General features: G+C 40.8%; 1 protein-coding gene across 2 annotated transcripts in view; it reads left to right on the forward strand.

Moving 5' to 3' along the window:
• nphp4 (nephronophthisis 4) overlaps nucleotides 1–24,362 on the forward strand; it is a 462,240-nt gene that overhangs the window by 379,290 nt on the left and 58,588 nt on the right. For both annotated transcript variants that reach the window (XM_061974673.1, XM_061974681.1), the window contains exons 18-20: nucleotides 2,092–2,226; nucleotides 17,381–17,550; nucleotides 19,515–19,738. In XM_061974673.1, coding sequence (XP_061830657.1) covers nucleotides 2,092–2,226; nucleotides 17,381–17,550; nucleotides 19,515–19,738 — 529 coding nt within the window. The remainder of the gene's footprint in view (nucleotides 1–2,091; nucleotides 2,227–17,380; nucleotides 17,551–19,514; nucleotides 19,739–24,362) is intronic.

A 24,362-nucleotide genomic window follows, 5' to 3' on the forward strand; every position in this document is an offset into this window, starting at 1 on the left:
CAGACGCCGTCTCCAAAATGTTATCCAGTTTGCGATTTAGTCCAACATCACAGAAGTTTGAGTGCCCACAGCTCTGGCCATCCTTCAATCATTTGTGGCAGCTTTGGGGTACCTTGACCGGCTGCCAGCATCTTCCAATTTGTCGATACACCATGCAACGTTTACTCCATTCAACAGATGTCTTATCATGATCCCGAATAGGTAGATATCTTCAACGTCCTCAACTGAAAGGGTCGCCAGGCACGGGGCTCCCCACTTCTCCCAAGAGTCCATCCTGTGTCTCGCAACAATCGTTCCGTCAGAACAGGCAGGTTACCCCAAACCCGAGAAGATCTTGTCAATTTCATTGAGAGATCAGTTAATCACTTCCATTGTTTAAATTGTGGAGAGCAATGCAAAAAGAGCCTCTAAGAAAGTTAAAACAAGAAAATTCAATCAATCAATCAATGTTTATTTATATAGCCCTAAATCACGAGTGTCTCAAAGGGCTGCGCAAGCCACAACGACATCCTCGGTTCAGATCCCACATCAGGGCAAGGAAAAACTCAACCCAGTGGGATGGCAATGAGAAAATCTCCTGCTGAAAATTTCTCGGTATGATGACGCCGGCACTGACGTCACGGATTGTAGAGGACATTTTGGGACAGCATGGTGGCCAGCTATTAAGTCGTCTGTTTTCATCGCAAAATTCCACAGTGTTCTGGACATCTGTGTTGGTGAATCTTTTGCAATTTGTTCAATGAACAATGGAGACAGCAAAGAAGCAAGCTGTAGGTGGGAAGCTGTGTATTGCGGCAGGTGGCTGCAGCAACACAAACACAGCCGGTGTTTCATTGTTTACATTCCCGAAAGATGACAGTCAAGCTTTACCATTGGCCTGTGGAGAACTGGGACAACAGAGACTCTTTCCAGGAGGACTTTGAGTTGGATGCGCAGACACGGTACCGTGAGTAAGCTGCGGCTTCCAAACATTTGATCGCTTGCCCGTACGTGCGTGCCGCTATGTGCATGTCACGTACGTAACTTTGGGGACTTTGGGGAAATATGTGCTGTATGAACTTTGGGGAGGTGAACGGTATTTTGGGCTGTGGGATTGAGTGTGTTGTGCAGGTGTTTGAGTTGTATTGGCGGGTTATATGGACGGGAGGGGGGAGGTGTTTGTTATGCGGGATTAATTTGTGGCATATTAAATATAAGCCTGGTTGTGTTGTGGCTAATAGAGTATATATATATCTTGTGTTTATTTACTGTTTTAGTCATTACCAGCTGAATATCAGGTCCCACCTGCCTCTCACAGCATCTTCCCCCACTGCCCTCTAGTCCTTCACTCTCACTTTCCTCATCCACAAATCGTTCATCCTCGCTCAAATTAATGGGGAAACCGTCGCTTTCTCGGTCCGAATCGCTCTCGCTGCTGGTGGCCATGATTGTAAACAATGTGCAGATGTGAGGAGCTCCACAACCTGTGACGTCACGCTACTCGTCTGCTACTTCCGGTACAGGCAAGGCTTTTTTATCAGCCACCAAAAGTTGCGAACTTTATCGTCGATGTTCTCTACTAAATCCTTTCAGCAAAAATATGGCAATATCGCGAAATGATCAAGTATGACACATAGAATGGACCTGCTATCCCCGTTTAAATAAGAAAATCGCATTTCAGTAGACCTTTAAATTATGTTTCTCTCTCTTCTTTTCTTTTTCATGCGTCAAGTGAGTATTTTATGTAACTTTCTGACCATAGCTGTATCTTACTGTTGTCAAACATCTTGGCCTCCAAGTTTTAGTTAGACTCTTGAAACACGTCTTTTTCAGAAAGCCTTGTTTGCGCTCAGAAATCCTCTGTTCTATTGTGTACGGATAAAACATGTGATATGTGTGAGTTGACCTCCCGTTCCTTTGGTTTTGCAGGCTAATGTTGTTTGCAAAGTACTGTGTCATTGCTCAGTGATAACGGAACATTTGCCCTTTAGAAGGCAATAAAAGTCCCTTTCAGTTTCTTCAGTGACCTTAGAGATTTTGATTGGCCCTTCCAGGTGTGAAACGACCCAAACTTTTGAATATCTAACTCAAAATGGCATTTCTCCCTTACAGGGCACCAAGACGATCCAAGCAGGAGAAGGGCAGTGGACCGCACGCAGTGTCATTCTCACATCATCATTCCTCGGGAAGTCACTTGTGGTTTCACCGGGGGGAGCCTGTCTAGCAGGAATATCCTCCAGCTCAATGGTAAAAGCTCTTTGATTTAAAACGGGTCTGTGTTTATGTCTGAACAAACAGATCTGTTTCACCTGTCAAAGTACAGTTGTATCCAAGCGCCTCCATATGGGTTCATCCTCGCAATTAGCTATCAGTGTCTTTCACTGCTGTGCTGCTGGCTGCCTTGATCAAGCCAACCAGATCAATTCCACATTCTGGTTGTTGGCTGCACCGCTGAACCACTCAATTTTCAGTCTAATTGAGCCTGCCGAAGCATCTCTGGTGGCGAGCCACAGCCCTGTCTGTGTCTGAGTGTGTGTGTGTGCATAGTCCAAGCAGACTCACACACTGAGAAAACCACTTTTTTCTCTCACTTAAACAAGCAGAGGCTAGTCAAGTGTATAGTGTATGGCGCTAAGAGTGTGCTGCGAAAAATGAATGAACCTAACACAAACTGGAATGGGGGCTCAGTGAAGCTCAGACCTCTGCTAAGCCTGGCAAGTCACAGTTTGGATTAGCACCAAATTGTACACCTTCACTCCTGCATGAGCCTTAAAGTGGTCATATTAAGATTGTTTTGTAGATTTAAAACACTCCCTTGTAGTCTACATAACATTTAACATGACCGTCTCTTTAGGATGCACAGTTTTGTGGGCAGTCTCATTAACGTGCCTTCACTTCGACTGCATCTTCTTCCATGTTGTAGTTTTTAACGCTTCCATATCGAGTGTACTGACAGTTATGTAAGATGTAAATATAAACGGAATACAATGATTAGCAAATCATTTTCAACCCATATTCAGTTGAATAAGCTACAAAGACAACATATTTGATGTTCAAACTGATAAACTTTTTTTTTTTTTTGCAAATAATCATTAACTTTTGAATTTGATGCCAGCAACACGTGACAAAGAAGTTGGGAAAGGTGGCAATAAATACTGATAAAGTTGAGGAATGCTCATCAAACACTTATTTGGAACATCCCACAGGTGAACAGGCAAATTGGGAACAGGTGGGTGCCATGATTGTAGGGTTGTGAACGATAAACCGATGCGACCGAGTATTCGATTCAACAAGTGAGCGATTAGGCTGCATCGGTAGCAGACTCCTCAATCAATGCGAATAATTAATGAATTCCTAGCTGAATCGGTTATAGAGTCATGGATCGGTTATCGCGAGACTTTGCATGGGTTGGCTAGATTACAATAAGCGCCAGCGTCTCTAAAACAACGCGAGAGCTGAAGCTACTCGCCAAACGCGGTAGCCGCCTAGCTAGTATTAGCACGAGTGATAAACAAGGGACAACACGGAAAATGAAGGAGGAGAACGAAAGCGTCAGTCTGACCGAAGGTGATAATGGACCGAGAAAGATTTGCAACGCATCGGGGAGACAGAAATCCAAAGTGTGGAAAGTTTTTGGGTTTTATAAGAAGGAAGGGAAGCTCGACAGAAGCCATGCTATTTGTAAATTGTGTCGAGCATCGTTGACGTACACTGCCAGCAGGTTGAAATATTGAATCTTTGTTACCTACCTCTAGTGTTCAAAACTATGCTCAGGCGGAAATATTGCACTTTGTTGTTACTATTCTGTGCTACTTTTACCTCTGGAGTTCCCATCCTACAATTCAGCCAGACTTTTTTTGGTCCATGTCTAAAAATAAATATATTGACATGCAGAGGTGGGTAGTAACGCGCTACATTTAAAGTTAAAAAGTTAAAGTACTTGAGTAACTTTTGGGATAAATTGTACTTCTAAGAGTAGTTTTAATGCAACATACTTTTACTTTTACTTAAGTATATTTATAGAGAAGGAACGCTACTTTTACTCCGCTACTTTTACTCCGCTACTTTTATCTACATTCAGCTCGCTACTCGCTACTAATTTTTATCGATCTGTTAATGCACGCTTTGTTTGTTTTGGTCTGTCAGACAGACCTTCATAGTGCCTGCCTTACTGGTGACGTTCCACTTCGTTCCACCAATCAGATGCAGTCACTGGTGACTTAAGCAAGTTGAAAAACTTATTGGGGTGTTACCATTTAGTGGTCAATTGTACGGAATGTGTACTGTACTGTGCAATCTAATAATAACAGTTCCAATCAATCAATCAAAAGTGTGAAGGAAAAAAGATACTTTTTTATTTCAACCGTACATCCTGTCAAAAGCCTAAAGACTGACCGCACATGAGGACGTTCCTGTCTTCACAATAAAAGTGCCGCTCCATCGCGCCTGCGCTTTCAAAACAAGAGTCTCCGAAAGCCAGCGCAAACAAGCTAGCAAGCTACGGAGTTTGACGCCAATATATTTATTGTAAAGTATATAAAAACGAATATGGAAGCTGGAAACTTTCATGTGGTATTAGACAGGAAGGAGGAACTTTTCTTCTCCTCCATTTGAAAACGTGGACGTTATCATCCCTGCTGTCTGATTACAATCAACGCAAGTCATCAGAATCAGGTAATACACCAACTTATATTCTAGTCTTCATGAAAGAAAGGAATCTATATGTGTTAAACATGCATGTAATAACACCTTTAACATGTAAACAAAAACAGCAAAATAAATACATATAAATGATATACTGTATATATCAATGTATATGTATCTATGTATATATATATATATATATATATATATATATATATATGATATGAGTGTGTATGTTACTCATCAGTTACTCAGTACTTGAGTAGTTTTTTCACAACATACTTTTTACTTTTACTCAATTAAATATTTGGGTGACTACTCCTTACTTTTACTTGAGTAATAAATCTCTAAAGTAACAGTACTCTTACTTGAGTACAATTTCTGGCTACTCTACCCACCTCTGTTGACATGTGATTTTGTTGTTCTGTTTTTTTTGCCAGTGCCATAAAGCCATAATGCTTGGGGATTTGGAGTCTTGAATATTAACTGTCAAATCGAATCGTATCGTTCGGAATCGAATCCAATCGAATCGGTCTGTAATAAAAGGATATCGTTTTTGAATCAAATCGTAACCTGTGTATCTAGATGCATATAAAATTGTTTATCAGAGAGAGATGTGCAAACCTACATGATTGGGTATAAAAGTAGATTCCATGAAATGCTCAGTCATTCACAAACAAGGATGGGGCGAGGGTCACCACTTTGTCAACAAATGCATGAGCAAATTGTTGAACAGTTTAAGAAAACCCTTTCTCAACCAGCTATTGCAAGGAATTTAGGGATTTCACCATTTACGGTCCGTAATATCATCAAAGGGTTCAGAGAATCTGAAGAAATCACTGCACGTAAGCAGCTAAGCCCGTGACCTTCGATCCCTCGGGCTGTACTGCATCAACAAGTGACATCAGTGTGTAAAGGATATCACCACATGGGCTCAGGAACACTTCAGAAACCCACTGTCAGTAACTACAGTTGGTCGCTACATATGTAAGTGCAAGTTACAACTCTCCTATGCAAGGCGAAAACCGTTTATCAACAACACCCAGAAACGCCGTCGGCTTCGCTGGGCCTGAGCTCATCTAAGATGGACTGATACAAAGTGGAAAAGTGTTCTGTGGTCTGACGAGTCCACATTTCAAATTGTTTTTGGAAACTGTGGACGTCGTGTCCTCCGCACCAAAGAGGAAAAGAACCATCCGAATTGTTATAGGCGCAAAGTTGAAAAGCCAGCATCTGTGATGGTATGGGGGTGTATTAGTGCCCAACACATGGGTAACTTACACATCTGTGAAGGCGCCATTAATGCTGAAAGGTAAATACAGGTTTTGGAGCAACATATGTTGCCATCCAAGCAACGTTACTATGGACGCCCCTGCTTATTTCAGCATGACAATGCCAAGCCACGTGTTACATCAACGTGGCTCATAGTAAAAGAGTGCGGGTACTAGACTGGCCTGCCTGTAGTCCAGACCTGTCTCCCATTGAAAATGTGTGGCGCATTATGAAGCCTAAAATACCACAATGGACACCCCCGGACTGTTGAACAACTTAAGCTGTACATCAAGCAAGAATGGGAAAGAATTCCACCTGAGAAGCTTAAAAAATGTGTCTCCTCAGTTCCCAAAACGTTTACTGAGTGTTGTTAAAAGGAAATGCCATGTAACACAGTGGTGAACATGCCCTTTCCCAACTACTTTGGCACGTGTTGCAGCCATGAAATTCTAAGTTAATTATTATTTACAAAAAAAAAAAAGTTTATGATTTTGAACATCAAATATGTTGTCTTTGTAGTGCATTCAACTGAATATGGGTTGAAAAGGATTTGCAAATCATTGTATTCCGTTTATATTTACATCTAACACAATTTCCCAACTCATATGGAAACGGGGTTTGTACAAAATAACAAAGCATCCATCCATTTTCTACCGCTTATCCCTTTCGGGGTCGCGGGGGGTGCTGGAGCCTATCTCAGCTGCTTTCGGGCGGAAGGCGGGGTACACCCTGGACAAGTCGCCACCTCATCACAGGGCTAACACAGATAGACAGAAAGCCACAAATCATATGGTATATTAACTGGCAGAAATGTAGATGGCCGCCTATGGTAGTCAGTGGCTGGCATGTTGGCCTCACAGTCAGGAGATTGAGAGGTTGAATCTTCGTTTGGACTTTGCATGCTTGTTTCTTCTGTGTGCGATGGCTTCCTCACACATTCCAAAACTATGCATGTTAAGTTAATTGGAGACTCTAAATTCTCCAAAGGTGTGAATGCGGGTGTGAATGATTATTTTTCTATATATACCCCAGTCCGCTGGCCTATATCACCAAAAGTCAGCTTGGATAGGCTCCTAATCAGAATAAAATTGGATGGCTATTGCAATCGTGTCCGAACATAACAAGATGTCTAGTGACGCCTGCAAAATATACTGTGTCCAAATCGTTTATTAGCATCTGATATTCCACAAGCTGACCGACTGCTCCGTCGTATTTTTTTTTCACGACCGTGTCAATTTAGTTGGAGGCTTCGCAAAAAGCTTCACAAATGTTGCGACAGTGTTTTCTATATCCGGGAGCAATGTAGTCGACGTGCGCTGAAGTGTTGACAACTGTAAACATCAAGTGTGAACCCCTTCGAAAGATGTAAATGGAACTAGGCAGTGACGTGCATGACAGTGCAGGATGAGTTTCAACACGTTTACTTAAAGGCATCTCGACTAATGAAGAAAGATATGAAACTTTTAGCACTTCTTACTGATTTACACACATACCAATATATATAAACATTGTGCACAGTGGTCTATTGCTGTCTTGGTGCTACGAAAGCATTTTTATTTTTTGTATCAATGCCACTAAGTGATTCTTAGTGAAACACATATCAATACAATGCATGATTGTATGTATGTACCGTATTTTTCGGAGTATAAGTCGCACCTGCCGAAAATGCATAATAAAGAAGGAAAAAAACATATATAAGTCGCACTGGAGTATAAGTTGCATTTTTTGGGGGAAATGTATTTGATAAAACCCAACACCAAGAATAGACATTTGAAAGGCAATTTAAAATAAATAAAGAATAGTGAACAACAGGCTGAATAAGTGTACGTTATATGAGGCATAAATAACCAACTGAGAACGTGCCTGATATGTTAACGTAACATATTATGGTAAGAGCCATTCAAATAACTATAACATATAGAACATGCTATACGTTTACCAAACAATCTGTCACTCCTAATCGCTAAATCCCATGAATTCTTATACGTCTAGTCCGGGGGTCGGCAACCCGCGGCTCTAGAGACACATGTGGCTCTTTAGCGCCGCCCTTGTGGCTCTGTGGAGCTTTTTCGAAAATGTATGAAAAAAGATCCATCCATCCATCCATCTTCTTCCGCTTATCCGAGGTCGGGTCGCGGGGGCAGCAGCCTAAGCAGGGAAGCCCAGACTTCCCTCTCCCCAGCCACTTCGTCCAGCTCCTCCCGGGGGATCCCGAGGCGTTCCCAGGCCAGCCGGGAGACATAGTCTTCCCAACGTGTCCTGGGTCTTCCCCGTGGCCTCCTACCGGTCGGGCGTGCCCTAAACACCTCCCAAGGGAGGCGATCGGGTGGCATCCTGACGAGATGCCCGAACCACCTCATCTGGCTTCTCTCGATGTGGAGGAGCAGCGGCTTTACTTTGAGCTCCTCCCGGATGACAGAGCTTCTCACCCTATCACTAAGGGAGAGACCCGCCACCCGGCGGAGGAAACTCATTTCGGCCGCTTGTACCCGTGATCATGTCCTTTCGGTCATAACCCAAAGCTCATGACCATAGGTGAGCATGGGAACGTAGATCGACCGGTAAATTGAGAGCTTTGCCTTCCGGCTCAGCTCCATCTTCACCACAACGGATCGATACAGCGTCCGCATTACTGAAGATGCCGCACCGATCCGCCTGTCGATCTCACGATCCACTCTTCCCTCACTCGTGAACAAGACTCCGAGGTACTTGAACTCCTCCACTTGGGGCAGGGTCTCCTCCCCAACCCGGAGATGGCACTCCACCCTTTTCCGGGCGAGAACCATGGACTCGGACTTGGAGGTGCTGATTCTCATCCCAGTCGCTTCACACTCGGCTGCGAACTGATCCAGCGAGAGCTGAAGATCCTGGCCAGATGAAGCCATCAGGACCACATCATCTGCAAAAAGCAGAGACCTAATCCTGCAGCCACCAAACCGGATCCCCTCAACGCCTTGACTGCGCCTAGAAATTCTGTCCATAAAAGTTATGAACAGAATCGGTGACAAAGGGCAGCCTTGGCGGAGTCCAACCCTCACTGGAAACGTGTCCGACTTACTGCCAGCAATGCGGACCAAGCTCTGGCACTGATCATACAGGGAGCGGACCGCCAAAATCAGACAGTCCGATACCCCATACTCTCTGAGCACTCCCCACAGGACTTCCCGAGGGACACGGTCGAAAGACTTCTCCAAGTCCACAAAGCACATGTAGACTGGTTGGGCAAACTCCCATGCACCCTCAAGGACCCTGCCGAGAGTATAGAGCTGGTCCACAGTTCCACGACCAGGACGAAAACCACACTGTTCTTCCTGAATCTGAGGTTCGACTATCCGGCGTAGTCTCCTCTCCAGTACACCTGAATAGACCTTACCGGGAAGGCTGAGGAGTGTGATCCCACGATAGTTAGAACACACCCTCCGGTTCCCCTTCTTAAAGAGAGGAACCACCACCCCGGTCTGCCAATCCAGAGGTACCGCCCCCGATGTCCACACGATGCTGCAGAGTCTTGTCAACCAAGACAGCCCCACAGCATCCAGAGCCTTAAGGAACTCTTTATGAAAAAAGATGAGGGGAACATTTTTTATTTTTTGTGTTAATATGGTTTCTGTAGGAGGACAAACATGACACAAACCTCCCCAATTGTTATAAAGCACACTGTTTATATTAAACATGCTTCACTGATTCGAGTATTTGGCAAGCGCCGTTTTGTCCCACTAATTTTGGCGGTCCTTGAACTCACTGTAGTTTGTTTACATATATAACTTTCTAGGACGTGTTTTATGCCACTTATTTTTCTGTCTCATTTTGTCCACCAAACTTTTAACGTTGTGCATGAATGCACAAAGGTGAGTTTTGTTGATGTTATTGACTTGTGTGGAGGGCTAATCGGGCATATTTGGTCAGAGCATGACTGCAAGCTAATCGATGCTAACATGCTATTTAGGCTAGCTATATGTACATATTGCATCATTATGCCTCATTTGTAGCTATATTTGAGGTCATTTAGTTTCCTTTAAGTCCTCTTAATTCAATTTATATCTCATGACACATTATCTGTATGTAATATGGCTTTTAATTTTTTTTGCGGCTCCAGACAGATTTGTTTTTGTATTTTTGGTCCAATATGGCTCTTTCAACATTTTGGGTTGCCGACCCCTGGTCTAGTCTCTTACGTGAATGAGCTAAATAATATTATTTGATATTTTACGGTAATGTGTTATTAATTTCACACATAAGTCGCTCCTGAGTATAAGTCGCACCGATAATTTCCGATATTACATTTTAAAGCATTTATCGGCCGATATTATCGGACATCTCTAGACGTTATAGTACAATAATAGTTCATTACAGTAACTGTGAAAATAAGCCTCAAAACTTGGCAACTTTTGCCGCAACATTCTGAGAAAGCTCCTGTGAATTTGGGAATTTTATGCCGGGACAATCACACAGAAATCCATGAGTGACTGATCTGACATGGCACAGAAGTTGGAGTACATCTAGATCAGGGGTGCTCATTACGTCGATCGCGAGCTACCGGTCGATCTCGGAGGGTGTGTCAGTTGATCACCAGCCAGGCATTAAAAAAATAGTCCTAAAAATGAGCGATCATAAATCTTCACTATGACGTCACTTTCGTCACTTGATTGACATTCACGGCACCCGAGGGTCTTCTGAGATGACGCTGGCTGCTGCCAGCTCATTAAAATTACCAACTGGAAGGCGAGAAACACTTTATTTCAACAGACTCTGGCGCCGTACCTGTCGTCAAAACTCCAAAGACCAACTGCACAGTTGCACAGTTGCGCTAACAAAATAAGAGTCTCAGAAAGCTGGCGTGCACAAGCTAGCAAGCTACGGAGTTTGCCAACAATGTATTTCTTGTAAAGTGTATACAAAGGAGTACGGAAGCTGGACAAATAAGATGCCAAAAACCAACCACTTTCATGTGGTATTGGACAGAAAGGAGGCATTTTTTTTTCTCCTCCATTCGAAAATGCGGACGTTATCAGCACCACTGTCCAATCAATGCAAGTCATCACAATCAGGTAATACACCAACTTATATTCTTGTCTTCATGAAAGAAAGGAATCTATATGTGTTAAACATGCTTGTATTATCTTTAAACACCTTTAACTTATTAACAATATTAACTATATGTGTTAAACATGCTTGTATTATCTTTAAACACCTTTAACTTGTTAACAATATTAACTATATGTGTTAAACATGCTTGTTTTATCATCAAACACCTTTGACTTGTTAACAATATTAACTATATGTGTTAAACATGCTTGTATTATCTTTAAACACCTTTAACTTATTAACAATATTAACTATATGTGTGAAACATGCTTGTATTATCTTTAACCACCTTTAAGTTGTTAACAATATTAACTATATGTATTAAACATTCTTGTATTATCATTAAACACCTTTAATTTATTAACAATATTAACTATGTGTTAAACATGCTTGTATTATCATTAAACACCTTTAACTTGTTAACAATATTAACTATATGTGTTAAACATGATTGCATTATCTTTAAACACCTTTAACTTGTTAACAATATTAACTATATGTGTTAAACATACTTGTATTATCATTAAACACCTTTAATTTTTTAACAATATTAACTATATGTGTTAAACTTGCTTGCACTATCTTTAAACACCTTTAACTTGTTAACAATATTAACTATATGTATTAAACATACTTGTATTATCATTAAACACCTTTAATTTTTTAACAATATTAACTATATGTGTTAAACATGCTTGCATTCTCATTAAACACCTTTAACTTGTTAACAAAAACATATATTTCATAAATAAGTAAATATAAATGATATATATGAATGAGGTAGATCCCCACGACTTGATCAATTGAAAAGTAGCTCGCCTGCAGAAAAAGTGTGAGCACCCCTGATCTAGATATAAGCCGCACCCAATTAAATTTTGGACCAACGTTATTTTATACATATTTTGGCAGCACAGGTCTATTAGCCGCATGTGTACACATTGAAACTTTAAATATTTATACTCAGGCGCTTGTGTTTTTTCGCTAAGGTGACTAAAGACAGTGCCTGTAAGGCATAACGTCTTCTTTGGTGTGGGAGTTGAGGGGACTCTGGGTTGTATCGTCTGTTGTTTTCTCTGCCTCAATTTCCCTTCCTCTTTGTCTATAGGTGGGTTAGGCCTTCTGGGCTTGTGCCTTCTTTTTTGGAGCGTGGCGGTCCGGCCTTTTGGGACCAGTTAGTGCTGGTGGATTCTGTAAAGTGCGCCGGCTTGGTTTACTTTTTCGACGGCCGGTTTGATCGCTTTGGGCTTTGGGGCGAAGTCTTATGCATTTTTTGGTCTTGATGAGGGTGACACGCAAATGGCATTTGTGAACAATTTCATTGGCGTTCCCAGGCCAGCCGGGAGACATAGTTTTCCCAACGTGTCCTGGGTCTTCCCCTTGGCCTCCTGCCTGTCGGCAGATGCCCGAACCAACTCATCTGGCTCCTCTCGATGTGGAGGAGCAGCGGCTGTACTCTGAGCTCTTCCCGGATGGCAGAGCTTCTCACCCTATCTCTAAGGGAGAGACCCGCCACCCGGCGGAGGAAACTCATTTCGGCCGCTTGTACCCGTGATCTTGTCCTTTCGGTCATAACCCAAAGCTCATGACCATAGGTGAGGATGGGAACGTAGATCGACCGGTAAATTGAGAGCTTTGCCTTCCGGCTCAGCTCCTTATGCACCACAACGGATCGATACGGCGTCCATATTACTGAAGACGCCGCACCGATCCGCCTGTCAATCTCACGATCCACTCTTCCCCCCCACTCGTGAGCAAGACTCCTAGGTACTTGAACTCCTCCACTTGGGGCAGGGTCTCCTCCCCAACTTGGCCTGATCTGACGTGATGAGGCTAAATTTATTTATGCTTGTGAACCCGGAAAAATCCATAAATCACCTGCTGGGTTCAAAGCATAGGAAAAAAGTAGCGGTTTATAGTCCGGAAATTACGGTATGTAACTTTAGTGAAAATATGGTATGCCAGACAACATGAACATTTTTTGTGTTGTAAATATTTATTTTGCACATGTTATAAAAGAAGAAAAGAAAGCAAAACAAAACGAAAATGACTGTTAAAAAATAATAATAAAAGAAATAACAACATAGTGATTTTTCGACCATGTTTACAGTTTCACATTCCAAGTCCGAAAAGGAGAAGGAAGAATCAGAGCTCATTTAATCCTACCCGTTTCCTGCCTGGAATTATTTTCTAACACACTTGTTCACTTCCTTTTTCGTTCTTAAAGGGGACATTATCACAATTTCAGAAGGGTTAAAACCATTAAAAATCAGTTCTCAGTGGCTTATTCTATTTTTCAAAGTTTTTTTCAAAATTTTACCCATCATGCAATATCCCTAAAAAAAAGCTTCAAAGTTATATACACCCGTCCATTTTCCTGTGACGTCACATAGTGATGCCAACACAAACAAACATGGCGGAAAGAACAGCAAGCTATAGCGACATTAGCTCGGATTCAGACTCGGATTTCAGCGGCTTAAGCGATTCAACAGATTACGCATGTATTGAAACGGATGGTTGTAGTGTGGAGGCAGGTAGCGAAAACGAAATTGAAGAAGAAACTGAAGCTATTGAGCCATATCGGTTTGAACCGTATGCAAGCGAAACCGACAAAAACGACACGACAGCCAGCGACACGGGAGAAAGCGAGGACGAATTCGGCGATCGCCTTCTAACCAACGATTGGTATGTGTTTGTTTGGCATTAAAGGAAACTAACAACTATGAACTAGGTTTACAGCATATGAAATACATTTGGCAACAACATGCACTTTGAGAGTGCAGACAGCCCAATTTTCATCATTTAATATATTCTGTAGACATACCCACATCCGCTCTCTTTTCCTGAAAGCTGATCTGTCCAGTTTTGGAGTTGATGTCAGCAGGCCAGGGAAGCTAGGGTCGATATTCTTCTCTTGATCATCTTCGGTGGCATAAGGGACGGTGTGAGCCAAGACATCCAGGGGGTTTAGCTCGCTCGTCTGCGGGAACAAACTGCCGCCATTGCTTGCCGTGCTACCGAGGACCTTTGTCCCTGAATTGCTCACACACTCCGGCAGATTCAATGGGGGTCTGGCGGCAGATTTCTTTGACTTTATCGTTGGAAATGCATCTGCTTTGAGTGTCGCAGGATATCCACACATTCTTGCCATCTCTGTCGTAGCATAGCTTTCGTCGGTAAAGTGGGCGGAACAAACGTCCAATTTCTTGCCACTTTCGCATCTTTGGGCCACTGGTGCAACTTGAATCCGTCCCTGTTCGTGTTGTTACACCCTCCGACAACACACCGACGAGGCATGATGTCTCCAAGGTACGGAAAACAGTCGAAAAAACGGAAAATAACAGACCTGATTTGACTCTGTGTTTGTAATGTGTTTGAGAAAATGGCGGATTGCTTCCCGATGTGACGTCACGTTGTGACGTCATCGCTCCGAGAGCGAATAATAGAAAGGCGTTTAATTCGCCAAAATTCACCCATTTAGAGTTCGGAAATCGGTTGAAAAAATATATGGTCTTTTTTCTGCAACATCAAGGTATATATTGACGCTTACATAGGTCTGGTGATAAATGTTCCCCTTTAAACACACCAACAATAAATGATAATTAAAAGTCAATACAGTTCACATTTCGGGAGTAAGGATGGGAAACAAATTGGTAGTTTGAATTTTAGCTCCTGTTTGACTAGATTGTTGCCAGTTGAGCTCATAATTTGGGAGTGCAATCATTTGCAGAGCCTTCATATGAATGTTGCCAATAATTGCTCACTTTCCTGCTCATTGCGTCATGTTCAGAAACGTAAACCAATTGGCACAAATGAAACTGGGAGAAATGCATTACAGTAACCCGTCTTCTGAGCCTCACTTTTTGAAATGATTACTGTGTTTTGACCTTAACCATTCCGGGGTTTTTTTAATGGCTGTTGATAGAGTTCAGCGTATTGAGGCTAAAAATGCATCAAGTAAACTGGAAATTATTTCAGCAGTCCCCTATAGGGATGATGTTTGATAAGAAATTATCGAGTTCAAGCCTATTATCGAACCGATTCCTTATCGATTCTCTTATCGAGTCCAGATAGGTTGTTGTATATGAAAAAAAACACAATATTTGGTTTAACAAATCACTTCACATTCTCTACTGCTCGCTACTGTAGTATTACCATAGTTGAGTTATTGTGCAGAAATGTGGGGAAATAACTACAAATGTGCGCTACATTCGTTAACCGTGTTACAAAAAAGATTAATCAGACTGATACATAATGTTGGATATAGAGAACATACAAACACTTTATTTATTGAGTCAAAAATATTAAAGTTCGATGATTTGGTAAAATTGCAAACAGCTAAAATGATGTGGAATTAAATGATGGAATGGATTAAGTAAAGAAGTTAAACATTGTACTGATATGATCCAGTTTAAGAGGTTGTTCAAATTAATAGAGCTTACAAAGTACAAAGAAGAAGAACTATGAGAAATACTTTCAACCTTATTGAAAATAAGATATTCTTCATCTCAGTATATTAATAATGACTGAATTAATTAATTACATATTACAAAACTGTTGTATATACTAATTCACAGATATTTTATTATAAAAAGGTCAGTAAATGATGTATATATTTCTATGAAGTGGAAAAGGGGTAGGATTAAACAAGCTTTACTTCTTCCTACTCCTGTAAAGTGAAATTATATGAAACTATTTTATTATATATATATATATATATATATATATATATATATATATAAAATAAATACTTGAATTTCAGTGTTCATTTAGTTACACATATATACACACATAACACTCATCTGCTCATTGTTGAGTTCAGGGTTGAATTGTCCATCCTTGTTCTATTCTCTGTCACTATTTTTCGAACCATGCTGAACACCCTCTCTGATGATGCTATGCTGTGTGGCACGCACAAAAGTGCTTTCATCAAATGCACTAGATGGCAGTATTGTCCTGTTTAAGAGTGTCACAACATTGCTGTTTATGGCAGACGAACTGCTTTACGGTAGACAAAAACGTGACTGCTGTTGTTGTGTGTTGTTACCGCGCTGGGAGGACGTTAATGAAACTGCCGAACAATAAACCCACATAAGAAACCAATAACTCGCCCTCGATCATTCTACAGTTATGGCGTGATTGGGCAGGTACGCTATTTATATTGTGGGTTAGCGGACTCAGGTCCGCATGGACCTGAGTTCGCCTGAATTTCGGGAGATTTTCGGGAGTCTCCCGGAAAATCCGGGATGGTTGGCAAGTATGAACTAAACTCGCCACAAAATTAACAACAAGTTAGATTCTTTTTAAAAATTCTTATAACGATTGAAAGTTGCCATCAATTCCACGTGGGTGCTCGGACCCCAAAGCACCCACGGGATCAGCGCCTATGATCCCGAGTGTATTTAACCCTTGTGTAATGTTCATATTGTTGTTACTCAGCCAGCGTTTGTGGGTCTGATGGACCCTTTGCATTTTGTGGCTTTTAATGCCTCACAATCTTACAGTTTTATGTTAAAATACTGAACAGATGTTTACCTTATCCCAATAAACATCTGTTCAGTATTTTAACATAAACGTGTTTGATTGGGAGGCATTAAAAGCCACAAAATGCAACGGGTCCATCAGACCCACAAACGCTGGCTGAGTAACAACAATATGAATGTTGCACGGAAAATTTCTCTGCCAGTTTCTGCATCCCACAGGGATTCTTCTTTTGTGTTTCTGCACCTGCGGTTCCCACACAAGGTTGCAACATTGTTTGTCAACACTGTCTGCTCTCATTTTCTCGCACATTTGACCCTCTGATGTTCTGTGTACCTACAGTCTGTCCTCCTCCTGTCTATGCCTGCTGTGTGTGTGTGTGTGTGTGTGTGTGTGTGTGTGTGTGTGTGTGTGTGTGTGTGTGTGTGTGTGTGTGTGTGTGTGTGTGTGTGTGTGTGGTACACAGAACATCAATTTCCAATTATGGTGTGTGGTCATTAAATATGTATTCTGATATATGTTCTTCACAGAAAATGAGCCAAAGTCAGTGAGTATCAGTTTGAAAAATTAATTAATTGTATCATTTGTCTTTTAATAAAAAATTAAAACGGGTCCCACAGACCCGAACACCACACAAGGACACTTGGACACTTAATGCTGCAGTAGGTGCATGGCTTGAAAAGAAGGGATGGACTTGAGGAGAGTGGCAATGTAATGCCATGAAGTGGGCATTGGCCCACATGTATCAGTTCCAGTGGTTCTGTTGGGTCCTGTTCACAATCGGTTGCTTTTTTTTTTGTGTGTGTGCTCCAAAAGCCCTTTGACATTTGGAGTATTTTTAGAGCATATGGCACCAAAGCGATTAGAATTCTTACTGTTCTGTAAGTAAATTTTGTGCTCGTGTCTTGTCTCCGCTCCATAGTGAGGAACACTGCCCAGGCCCAGAGACTGCAGGTCCGCAGAGGCAGAATCAACACCGACGGCATCTTTTCTGGGGCGGAGCCCGACAGCGGACGCCGCAAGTTAGAGTGCATGGCCGCCGTGCACCAGAAGGAGGGCAAAAAGGAAGGTTTCAAAACGACTAAGTCAATGGTGAGGTCACATTTTAAGCTAAGTGTAGTTAAACACCGTCCCTCAATCCTTCCCCTGGCTCTATAACGCTCACAAGGGAGGATTTATGAAGACATGCTAAGCAGCCCATTTTTACTATATTCACGGTGGCGGTGCCTTCATGCTCCCCTGCTTTAGTGGCTATACAAGAAGGTGTTAATTGTCCCTGTGCCTGTAGGTACATCTTGTTCCTTCACCCACAGGTGCACAAGCTAAATGTCATCTTGGCGACACCGTGTCCCTGTGTCAGGCATTTTGCACATGACACATCCTCTGTTAGGGTCGACATTTTTTTCTTCCGTTTCACACATTCCTTACAGCCAGTTCCACGTGAAATATTAACGACACCTTTTTGCATTGCTTCACGCTTTAACTTGGCTATCACTTCTGCAGGAAAGTAGCCATGATTAGTTTTGGCCAGCTTTATTTTTTTTCTTATAATCTTTGTGCCAGACGTGTGACAAATCTTTACATTTCCACTGCAATGCACGGCCTAATTACTAGTTATGAGGTATTGAGTACATTTTCAACATCCCAAATTGCTGTTATAGTTTACATGCGTGCCTGTCTGTGAGCTTATATAAATACTACTCAATATGGATAAGACCCTTTTTTTGTCTTCCATGTTGCCCAGTTTGGATGCTGCAATATATAAGCTGATAGCTCGGATGTTTGCTGTTAAATACAAGCATGCGTCTTTAATGCAACGCCCACTGCAAATAAAAGAAAAACAACCACCGTGAATGAGAAATTCAGCTGAAGCATAGAACATTAAATATGGTCTATATATATATATATATATATATATATATATATATATACAGGCCACAAGTTTGGACACACCTTCTCATTCAATGCATTTTCTTTATTTTCCTGACTATTTACATTGTACAAACCCCGTTTCCATATGAGTTGGGAAATTGTGTTAGATGTAAATATAAACGGAATACAATGATTTGCAAATCATTTCCAACCCATATTCAGTTGAATATGCTACAAAGACAAGATATTTGATGTTCAAACTTTTTTTTTTTTTTGCAAATAATAATTAACTGAGAATTTCATGGCTGCAACACGTGCCAAAGTAGTTGGGAAAGGGCATGTTCACCACTGTGTTACATGGCCTTTCCTTTTAACAACACTCAGTAAACGTTTGGGAACTGAGGAGACACATTTATAAAAACAGTTACATAGAAACTAGTAATTAATGAAAATGAGTAAAATTAACTGTTAAAGGTGAGTACTATTAGTGGACCAGCAGCATGCACAACCATGTGTGCTTAAGGACTGTATCCCTTGCAGACTGTATTGTTATATATTGATATATAATGTAGGAACCATAATATTAATATCAGAAAGAAACAACCCTTTTGTGTGAATGAGTGGAGGGAGTTTCTTTGGGTTGGTGCACTAATTGTAAGTGTATCTTGTGTTTTTTATGTTGATTTAATTAAAAAAACAAAACAAAAAATAAAAATAAATAAATAAACGATACCGATAATAAAAACAACCGATTCCGATAATTTCCGATATTACATTTTAAAGCATTTATCGGAAATCTCTTTGAAAAATAATTAAAAAGCACACAATATAGTAATTAGCACATTAGCTAACAACAGCACTGCTTTGCTGACTGAATAAGCACCAGAGATTGATCAGCCTACCCACAATGGATGTGCTGCCGGGCACAAAACAGCTTGGTTGCAAGGCACACAATGAGGCAGAATGAAATGTTGGTACACTGAGACAAGGCCTGTACATTGAGACATATTTTTTTTCAGTCTGTGGTTTGTAAATTTTGGTTCCACTGTACAGTATATTTGACGATCCAAGGCAGATCTAAATACAAATATTTAACAAAAATTATACTGGTACCAAGAAATGTTTGATGTATTGTCGCATAATATGATCATCTTCAGCTTTTCGGATGTACCGTTTGGTCTTAGGATCGGACTAAAAGACTCACGTTGACCAGACAACCTTACGTGACCGTGTCCTACGAAGACCTCAACAAGGCAGAGGGTATCAGCAACATGCTCTGCCACGCCATCACTACCCCGCATCAAATATTTGCCAGCCTGGGCTCTGCAGAGTACATGGAATTTGTCCTGAAAAACCCTTTCAACTCGCCTCAGACTGTCACCATCCAAAGTGATGATCCTGAGCTCAGGTAAGCCTGCGTGTCATCCCATATTTATTCACTTTCTTTTACTGCTGATGTAAGTTTGTAAGTGTGTCCCAAATCCAGCATGTGTTCCTGCGCAGTATGTGTTTTGAGTGTTAACTACGATAAGAGTGAAATAAGCTTTTCCCTGCCATGAAAAACGTGTTCACACTTTCTCGATGTGTTTCTCGAGGTGATAAAGGAACGCTGGAGTCACAGGTTCCAAGTTGTTAACAATGTAGTGTTCACGTGCCCTTTTCATAGTGGAAAAAGTTAAATATACAAACAAACCTCTTTTTTTTTTTTTGGTTACCATCCAATAGCAAACTTTGGCATCAAAGGCTGCATTTACTGTAGATACCTCAAGACAACAATATAATAAGGAAGACTGCATTTTTTCGTAAATGGCTATAAAGCAAAATTATGTATTATTCCTGAGAAGTTAAAAAAAGTACCTTGTGAAGTTTGGTTTCAAGTAGTGTTGTCCCGATACCAATATTTTAATACTGGTACCAAAATGTATTTCGATACTTTTTGGTACTTTTATAAATAAGGGGAACCATAAAAAATTGCTTTATTGGCTTTATTTTAACAAAAAATCTTAGGGTACATTAAACATATGTTTATTATTTATTGGGTAAATGTGGAAGTAGTGTCAAAGCGCTTTGAGTACCTTGAAGGTAGAAAAGCGCTATACAAGTACAACCCATTTATCATTATTTATCATTTATTATTGCAAGTTTGTCCTTAAAGGGGAACATTATCACCAGACCTATGTAAGCGTCAATATATACCTTGATGTTGCAGAAAAAAGACCTTATATTTTTTTAACCGATTTCCGAACTCTAAATGGGTGAATTTTGGCGAATTAAACGCCTTTTTAATATTCGCTCTCGGAGCGATGACGTCACAACGTGGCGTCACATCGGGAAGAAATCCGCTCTGTTATTTTCCGTTTTTTCGACTGTTTTCCGTACCTTGGAGACATAAAGCCTCGTCGGTGTGTTGTCGGAGGGTGTAACAACACGAACAGGGACGGATTCAAGCTGCACCAGTGGCCCAAAGATGCGAAAGTGGCAAGAAATTGGACGTTTGTTCCGCACACTTTACCGACGAAAGCTATGCTACGACAGAGATGGCAAGAATGTGTGGATATCCTGCGACACTCAATGCAGATGCATTTCCAACGATAAAGTCAAAGAAATCTGCCGCCAGACCCCCATTGAATCTGCCGGAGTGTGTGAGCAATTCAGGGACAAAGGACCTCGGTTCGGTAGCACAGCAAACAATGGCGGCAGTTTGTTCCCAGTTTGTTCGCAGACAAGCGAGCTAAACCCCTATCGACCCTAGCTTCCCTGGCCTGCTAACATCAATTCCAAAACTGGACAAATCAGCTTTCAGGAAAAGAGCGCGGATGAGGGTATGTCTACAGAATATATTAATTGATGAAAATTGGACTGTCTGCACTCTCAAAGTGCATGTTGTTTCCAAATGTATTTCATATGCTGTAAACCTAGTTCATAGTTGTTAGTTTCCTTTAATGCCAAACAAACACATACCAATCGTTGGTTAGAAGGCGATCGCCGAATTCGTCCTCGCTTTCTCCCGTGTCGCTGGCTGTCGTGTCGTTTTCGTCGGTTTCGCTTGCATACGGTTCAAACCGATCCGACTCAATAGCTTCAGTTTCTTCTTCAATTTCGTTTTCGCTACCTGCCTCCACACTACAACCATCCGTTTCAATACATGCGTAATCTGTTGAATTGCTTAAGCCGCTGAAATCCGAGTCTATCTTGCTGTTCTTTCTGCCATGTTTGTTTGTGTTGGCTTCACTATGTGACGTCACAGGAAAATGGACGGGTGTTTATAACGATGGTTAAAATCAGGCACTTTGGAGCTTTTTTTAGGGATATTGCGTGATGGGTAAAATTTTGAAAAAAACTTCGAAAAATATAATAAGCCACTGGGAACTGATTTTTAATGGTTTTAACAATTCTGAAATTGTGATAATGTTCCCCTTTAAATAAAATAGTGAACAAACTAGACAATTTGTCTTTTAGTAGTAAGTAAACAAGCAAAGGCTCCTAATTAGTCCGCTGACATATGCAGTAACATATTGTGTCATTTATCATTCTATTTTGTCATAATTATGAGGGACAAGCTGTAAAAATGGATTATTAATCTACTTGTTCATTAATATCTGGTTATTTTCTCTTTTAGCATGTTCTATCTACACTTCTGTTAAAATGTAGTATACACTTATTATTCTGTTTGATACTTTACATAAGTTTTAGATGATACCACATGTGTAGGTATCCATCCGATACCAAGTAGTTACAGGGTCATACATTGGTCATATTCAAAGTCCTCATGTGTCCAGGGATATATATCCTGAGTTTATAAACATAATATAATTTTTTTTTTAAAGAAAAAAAGATTTTGTGACTATAAAAAATATTGATGTAATCATAGTAGTATCGACGAGATACGCTCTTGTACTCTGTATCACTACAGTGGATGTCAGGTGTAGATCCACCCATGGCATTTGTTTACATTCAGGTTGCTAGCTTGCTGTTAGCGGTTAGCTAACGTATCCTCCTACAATGTGCAGTGAAGCATGTTTAGCTATTCCTCATCCTGCAGGGATGATACTTGTAAGAAACTTACTTTATTCGTCGCCATGAAGGTGAGGATTAGTGATTTAGAAGTAGCTAAAACACTGTGGAGGGATGTTTGCTGCTAGCTAGTTAGCCATGTTTTAAAACACCTCTTCCTGAGGGTGTTTCAGTGTTATAACTTCATCTTTATCTTTAGTTTTTAGGCCAAAATGCTTCCGTTCTCCCTTTTTTGTCTACACACTGTGTCTGCTTGTAAGTACTCTGTGATTGTGCGCTGCCGAACATGCTCCTCTTCTCGTAAAACCAGCAAAGTCATGACGTGACGACGCACCGTCATGCCCGGGAACCGGTACCTTTCAAACAGAGTACAGTATTGTTTTTGATTTATTAGTAGCGTGATACTATACCAGTATACCGGTATACCGTACAACCCTAGTTTCAAGTTATGATCAGGGATGATAACTGATTCATGATAGTTAGATAAATGATTGCACGACTCACAGTAAATGCAACCAACAGAGGCGATATTAAATTAAACCTTACCACAGTACCATCAGTATTTATGCTGTAAGGTTGCAAGGTAGGGAGAGACACCCTTATTTGTGGTATAAAATAGTGGATGCATTGAACAGTGATCATTATTTCCCCGCACTTTAGCACAGTGGGTAAAATAGGAGAGGGTCAGTATAATATGCAGAGTTCAATATAGTCAAGAAATAGCTTTTCACTGTTTATTATTGAGAGGCATTAGGATATTTATGTTCCTGAGTGTCTGATATGGGCTTTCAATTACAGTTTATAGTATATTATATAAGTAAATATTTTAAAAAATGTCTCTGTTACATTTTCAAATAGTTTTTTTATTTGAACTTTGGAATTAATATTATAATTACCAAATCTCTTTGCTTTTGTTTTATTTAGATTCATTGAAAACTTTCTACTATCCACGTGTAACCACACAACGTTGTAACATTAGAACCACATATGTCCTATATTAGATAGTATAGTATTAACAAAGAAATACAATGTCTAGTTCTCTGTCTGGTACAAATATACAAACTCCGTTTCCATATGAGTTGGGAAATTGTGTTAGATGTAAATATAAATGGAATACAATGATTTGCAAATCATTTTCAACCCATATTCAGTTGAATATGCTACAAAGACAACATATTTGATGTTTAAACTGATAAACATTTTTTCTTTTGCAAATAATCATTAACTTTAGAATTTGATGCCAGCAACACGTGACAAAGAAGTTGGGAAAGGTGGCAATAAATACTGATAAAGTTGAGGAATGCTCATCAAACACTTATTTGGAACATCCCACAGGTGAACAGGCAAATTGGGAACAGGTGGGTGCCATAATTAGGTATAAAAGTAGATTCCATGAAATGCTCAGTCATTCACAAACAAGAATGGGGCGAGGGTCACCACTATGTCAAGAAATGCGTGAGCAAATTGTTGAACAGTTTAAGAAAAACCTTTCTCAACCAACTATTGCAAGGAATTTAGGGATTTCACCATCTACGGTCCGTAATATCATCAAAGGGTTCAGAGAATCTGGAGAAATCACTGCACGTTAGCAGCTAAGCCCGTGACCTTCGTTCCCTCAGGCTGTACTGCATCAACAAGCGACATCAGTGTGTAAAGGATATCACCACATGGGCTCAGGAACACTTCAGAAACCCACTGTCAGTAACTACAGATGGTCTCTACATCTGTAAGTGCAAGTTAAAACTCTCATATGCAAGGCGAAAACCGTTTATCAACAACACCCAGAAATGCCGCCGGCTTCGCTGGGCCTAAGCTCATCGAAGATGGACTGATACAAAGTGGAAAAGCGTTCTGTGGTCTGACGAGTCCACATTTCAAATTGTTTTTGGAAACTGTGGACGTCGTGTCCTCCGGACCAAAGAGGAAAAGAACCATCCGGATTGTTATAGGCGCAAAGTTGAAAAGCCAGCATGTGTGATGGTATGGGGGTGTATTAGTGCCCAAGACATGGGTAACTT

This window comes from Nerophis lumbriciformis, linkage group LG01 (assembly GCF_033978685.3).
Source record: "Nerophis lumbriciformis linkage group LG01, RoL_Nlum_v2.1, whole genome shotgun sequence".
NCBI lineage: Eukaryota > Metazoa > Chordata > Actinopteri > Syngnathiformes > Syngnathidae > Nerophis > Nerophis lumbriciformis.